The sequence below is a fragment of the Ornithorhynchus anatinus genome, chromosome 20, assembly GCF_004115215.2.
Source record: "Ornithorhynchus anatinus isolate Pmale09 chromosome 20, mOrnAna1.pri.v4, whole genome shotgun sequence".
NCBI lineage: Eukaryota > Metazoa > Chordata > Mammalia > Monotremata > Ornithorhynchidae > Ornithorhynchus > Ornithorhynchus anatinus.
The window spans coordinates 27,225,867-27,231,866 of NC_041747.1; the positions used below are offsets into that span (position 1 = coordinate 27,225,867).

Here is a 6,000-nt window from a genome sequence, read left to right on the forward strand (position 1 = left end):
GGTCATCTGGAAATCTCCAGGATTTGTGCAATTCACTCTCCGCAGCGCCTCTGTTTTCAGAGAGCAAGAAGCTGCCTGCGAGGAGGAGAGCAGAGAAGAAAAAACTCTTGAACCACATTTCTCTGTTTCCTCCCCCAACGGTCCATGCAGAGAGGTTCTTCCGGCAGGAAGTCGGGCATTTCACCTTCCCGTCATGCCCTCTGACACTTTAGATGCGGGTTATTTTTAAGTTTATTTTTACCCGATGTGAAACATAAAGTTCTTTAGAGGCAAAGTAGCTTCAAAACCTCCCGATCCTACCTGTATTCACTGGCAATTTTCTAGTACCACCGAGGCAGAAATGAGGTTCTATAAGCACCTCAGTCCGATGCAAACGTGACCAGTCTGGGGCAGAGTTAAGGATGCGTCCGACCCTCTCCCCGTCACCATCTCGCCGACCGTACGCCTCCTATTTTGCCCTGCCTCTTAAACCTCTCAGGTTAGAGGGAGGTTTGAAGGGGATCGGGTTCAGGCAATGAGGGTGGCTGTTAGGAGCGGTGGTAATAAAGTGCTTTACTATGTGCTAAGCACCTGGGGGATCAAATCAATCACAGTCCCTCCCCCCACACAGCACTCACAGTCTAAGGAGGGACAGTAAGATATTTCACCCCCATTTTACAAATGAGGAAACTGAATAATATAACAATAACCATAATCACGGTATTCGGGCCAGGTTCTGTACTAAGTGCCGGGGCGGATACAAGGAAATCGGGTTGGACACAGTCCCTGTTCCACGTGGGGCTCACGGTCTTAATCCCCATTTTCCAGATGAGGTAACTGAGGCACAGAGTGTGGAGTGACTTGCCCAACGTCAAAGCAGACAGGTGGAGGAACTGGGATTAGAACCCAGGTCCTTCCGACTCCTAGGCCCATGTCTTATCCACCGGGCCATACTGCTTCTCTGAAACACAGAGAAGTGTGACCTTGGGCAGGCCAGTTGATGTCTCTAAGCCTCAGTTTCCCCCTTTTCAGAAGTGACCGTGACCAAGGGAGCTCCTCGGCAGTGAGATCACGGACCAGCCTCCCTCCTGGGGGAGAAGTGGCCAGTGACCATCGCCTTCCCTTGCAGCAGGCAAACGTTCTCTAATCTATTCACCTCTAGAGCGGGCTATGCCCACCACTTCCTGCCTCTCCCCACTTCCTGCTCTGCCGGCTCTTTCCAGCTGCTCCTTATCATCCTTTCCAATCGGTGGTGGTTCCCCCCGCAGGGCGTGTGGTGGGAGGATGCCAGTGGGGTGAGACCCTTTTCCTCTGCTGGCGGGAAGGAACCCCACAGTAGTTGGGCCTTAAGAACATGAATTTAGGGGAAAGGCGTGATCTCCCTATCGGCGGAGAGAGGATCTCTCCCAGGGCCGTCACTGAATATCCACCTCCAACCTCATTCTCGAGGTATTTTAACCAGCTTAAGATAGATGTAAGAAACGGGGAGGCGATTCAACCAGTAAGAACACATCAATCATGGTATGTGCAGAACGCTGTACTAAATGCTTGGGAGAGTACAATGCCACAGAAATAGCGGACACATTCACACCACACCCTTCAGGCGCTGGTGAAACTCATCTCCGAAGGCTTATGTGGAATGCCAGACATACAACCCCCTCGTGTCGTTCTGCTTTTTCAGACTACCTGTCCGTGTCCAATTATCTCAACTCTACCCCACGACTTAGCTTAGGGTTTGGCACGTAGTAGACGCTTAAAAAATGCCATCATTAGCATTTTTACTGTTGCATTTTGGTGTCTGTTTCAAGGCACAGACTTGATGGTGAGGGGAGATTTGTGATAAGATGCTCACTATGGTCCCTTTCGTACCACTGCCATAGTGGTGGAGAATTCCACCCTGGATATTCACCTTGAGTTTCAGCTCTTGTTTTGCCAAGGATCCGGTTGAGCAGAATTCGGAAGGTGCTAGCCTGAAAGGTTCAATAAATTTCCCCCGCTGGCATTTAGAGGGTCTCTCTGGCCTCCTGACTGTTGCACGAGAAGGTGGCCCAGTGATCGGGAAGTGGATTTGTTTACACTCCATTAGTCTAACAAGAAAGTGCTTGTACCTTCTCGTCGTCATTTCACGCTGTGTAGACATTTATCATACTGAGGGAAAATTAGCCGGAAGAGAGCTGTAGGTTGTCACGCGGCTCCCGGGGCAGGGCTCGAGATGGGGCCGTGGGCACAGATGAAAAATTGCCCCGGCGATGGATTATCCCTTCACGGAGTAGACGGTGGTTAAGGCGTAAGCCTTGCGGAACGCTGCTGGCTTTGGTCGGAGTATCCGGGGGCTTAGAGAGATAGCGACGCTCGGGCCTCATTCATCACTCCAGAGCCTCCCGCCCGAATCACTAAATGCTAACAGCCTGAATGATCTCTTCATGAGATGGCATCCTTTTTATTCCGGCTTCTCGTCGGGCCCCTCGCAATATCTGGGAGGTGAGAAACACGTCAGAGTGAGAGGAGCAGTTGGTTACTGGGCTTCTTGCACTCAAGCACTCAATAAATATTTATTAATCGATGGATTTTTTTTTCCTTTTTCCTCAGCATCTTGTGGCAGCTGCTACTCGTTTGCCTCCATGGGGATGCTGGAGGCCCGGATTCGAATCCTGACGAACAACTCCCAGACGCCTATTTTAAGCACACAGCAGATCGTGTCGTGCAGCGAGTACTCCCAAGGTACCCGATTCGGTCCGGCCACGGGAGCCAGCACGTCCACGCTCTGGGGAGGACCAAAGTGCGGTCAACCGGGGTTTGGAAATATCCTGGGCATCCGAAGCGTCTGTCCCAGAAGTCCGAGAGAGCCGGTGGAGGGGGTTTCGGAGCCGGGACGGGGGGCTGCACCACCCTGGGAAGGATGGGAGAGTGGGAGGAGCCGAGGTGTAACTGGAGATTTGCTGTTGAGCAGGCTCCTGTGATAATAATAATAATTGCGGTATTTGTTAAGCGCTTTACTGTGTTCTAAGCACTGGAGCAGATACAAGCTAATGGGGCTGGACTCAGTCACCATCCCACATGGGGCTCACAGTCGAGGAAACTGAGGCACAGAGAAGTGAAGTGACTTACCCAAGGTCACACAGCAGCCAAGTGGCGGAGGCGGTAGCCGGTATCAGTTCCTGCTCCCTACTGGGTGATGAGACAGGTGATAAACCAATCCCCTGGATTAGGAGGTTTAGCCAGCAGTAGCCATTGGCATTTCCAACTATCAGTGATGGAAGGATTGTAGCGAGCACAGCATGACATTCCAAGCTCACGCACAAGAATAGACATCGTTCCCACCTCCAGAAACTTACGCTCTTATAGGAGAAGTTCCCATCCCTGGGAATGGGTAAAAAGGCAAAGAGTGAGGGGGAGGAGGAAGAGGTGAGGAGTTGGGTTGGATCTTGGGAAGATATGGAGCCAAATTCAAGTGGGGGAAAGGGAAAGTTGGGAAAGAGAGGTGTACCTGCGCAACTGGGTCGGACGAGTCATGGATTCATGTTTGAAGGGAGTCTGGGTGTTCGGGGAAGGTCTGTGGATTTCCTTCAAACCACCCTCTCTCTGGAGATTCTGGAACCTCCGAACTCCTTTGTCCCTTCACTCCCCTGGAGCTTTGATTTCCAGCCAGGACCTGGTTTGAAATGCTTTGCCCGCTCAAACTTTAAATAGAGGAAACCGCTGCCCAGGGACCCATTCCACCCGAAGGCTGACTGTGATTTTGTATTTTGTTTGAAGTTTGGGTGGAGAGTTCAGGACAAATTAACCCCAATCTTGACTTTTTGCGTCTCTCCCTGGCCCCTTTTCCTGTTTCAGAAGGAGTGTAGGGCGTAGGAACAGCCTTTTGTGTGTGTGTTTCTTTCTGAAGACCCCAGTGAGCGTGGCTCAGTGGAAAGAGCACGGGCTTTGGAGTCAGGGCTCATGAGTTCGAATCCCAGCTCTGCCACTTGTCGGCTGTGTGACTGTGGGCAAGTCGCTTAACTTCTCCGTGCCTCAGTTCCCTCATCTGTAAAATGGGGATTAAGACTGTGAGCCCCACGTGGGACAACCTGATTCCCCTATGTCTACCCCAGCGCTTAGAACAGTGCTCGGCACATAGTAAGCGCTTAACAAATACCAACATTATTATTATTATTATTATTACTAATGAGCTGCTCTCCTAATTAGGCTGTGACGGAGGCTTCCCTTACCTCATCGCGGGAAAATACACCCAAGACTTCGGGGTGGTGGAGGAGGATTGTTTCCCGTACACGGCCCGCGACACTCAGTGTGTCCCCAAGAAGGAGTGCCCCCGATACTACGCCTCCGACTACCAGTACGTGGGTGGTTTCTACGGGGGCTGCAACGAGGCACTGATGAAGCTCGAGCTGGTGCGTCACGGGCCCATGGCCGTGGCCTTCGAGGTGTACAACGACTTTCTGCACTACCGGGAGGGGGTCTACCACCACACCGGCCTGCGGGACCCGTTCAACCCCTTCGAGCTGACCAACCACGCCGTCCTGCTGGTCGGCTACGGCACGGACCCGGCCACCGGCCTGGACTACTGGATCGTGAAGAACAGCTGGGGCACGGCCTGGGGCGAGGACGGCTACTTCAGGATCCGCAGGGGTTCCGACGAGTGCGCCATCGAGAGCATCGCCGTGGCCGCCACTCCCATCCCCAGACTGTGAAAGCCCCCTCCCCGACCCGAAACATCCCCCCGACCCGTGGCCTTGCTTCTGAGAGCCCTGTCGGCTGGCGTGAAAATCTCAAGACTCCCCTCCCCGCAACCCTGCCTTACGAAGGTGTCCCGGGCGCCGGCATTTTTTTTAAAGCTCACGAATCATTTTAATCAAAAACTCTTTACGAAATTCTCCCCCGCATCACCTTAGCCACGACATCCCTTCGGCCCTGGTACATAAAGCCACCGTTTCCCTCACTGTGCGCTCTCGGCTGCTGAACCCCTAATGTAACCGTGTCCCGAGAAACGATCTTGACGAATTTCCAGAGCTGCCTTTGAACTAACCTCGTGCCTTCTGCTCGCAAAGCCAGGAGTCCATTTTAGAAACAACCTCACAGCGTGGATCAAAGGCAAACGTGACTGTGATTGCTCAAGAAAGGTTTTTTTTTGAAGTGTTTGGCTAATGGGAGGGTGAAATGTCAGACACATTAAAACCTATTTATATATCCATTTGAGGTCATTTTACACGGGGGCTTTTTTTTAAGCGGACTCTTATTTGAGCGTTCAAGAGTTCCAGGTTACTTCCTCAGGCTGGGTAGCAGAGGAGATACAGACAAGCATCATCTCCAGCCCTGCCTCGTTCGTCTGAAATGTGCCCCGGTCGATGACTGACATATGTGGGAGGAGAGGGAAAGAGTGGGAGTTTTCTGGGTGGGGTTTTGGCATTGTTTCTGCCTCATGGCGTTTTCTGACCATCTGGTACAGCATTGACCACCTACCAAGTGACCGGTTAGTCCAGGGGTAGGGAAAGCTATGGGTTCAGTTCATGGATATTTGATAGGAAAATGGAAAATTCCTGGGGAGAGGTAGCTGCAAACAGGCAATCAATGCTGGCATGGTTAAATGGGTCAAGCGTATTTGGAGCTGGAAATTTGGGTGTTTTTTTTAAAAATGGTATTTGTTAAGTGCTTACTATGTGCCAGGCACTGTACTAAGCACTGGGGTAGATACAATGTAACTGGGATGGACACAGTCCCTGTCTCACATGGAGTTCACGGCATTAATTTCCATTTTATAGATGAGGTAACAGAAGCACAGAGAAGTGAAGTGACTTGTCCAAGGTCGCCCAGCAGGCAAGTGGAGAAGCAGGGATTAGGATCTAGATCCCTATTAATTCACTCATTTATTCATTGAATCGTATTTGCCGAACGCTTACTGCGTACTAAGTGCTCAGAAAGTGCAATTTGACAGCAAACAGAGACAATCCCTACCCAACAACGGGCTCACAGAGAGCCTCCCAGGCCCGTGTTCTTATCCACTACACTATATTGCTTCTCATCTCG

At 51.5% G+C, this 6,000-nt stretch overlaps 1 protein-coding gene across 1 annotated transcript in view; it reads left to right on the plus strand.

Moving 5' to 3' along the window:
• CTSC (cathepsin C) overlaps positions 1 to 5,172 on the plus strand; it is a 29,308-nt gene extending 24,136 nt beyond the window's left edge. The window contains exons 6-7 of the mRNA XM_001512090.5: positions 2,569 to 2,700; positions 4,165 to 5,172. Of these exons, the coding sequence (XP_001512140.2) occupies positions 2,569 to 2,700; positions 4,165 to 4,667 (635 nt within the window). The 3' untranslated portion in view covers positions 4,668 to 5,172. The remainder of the gene's footprint in view (positions 1 to 2,568; positions 2,701 to 4,164) is intronic.
• Positions 5,173 to 6,000: the final 828 nt, after the last annotated feature.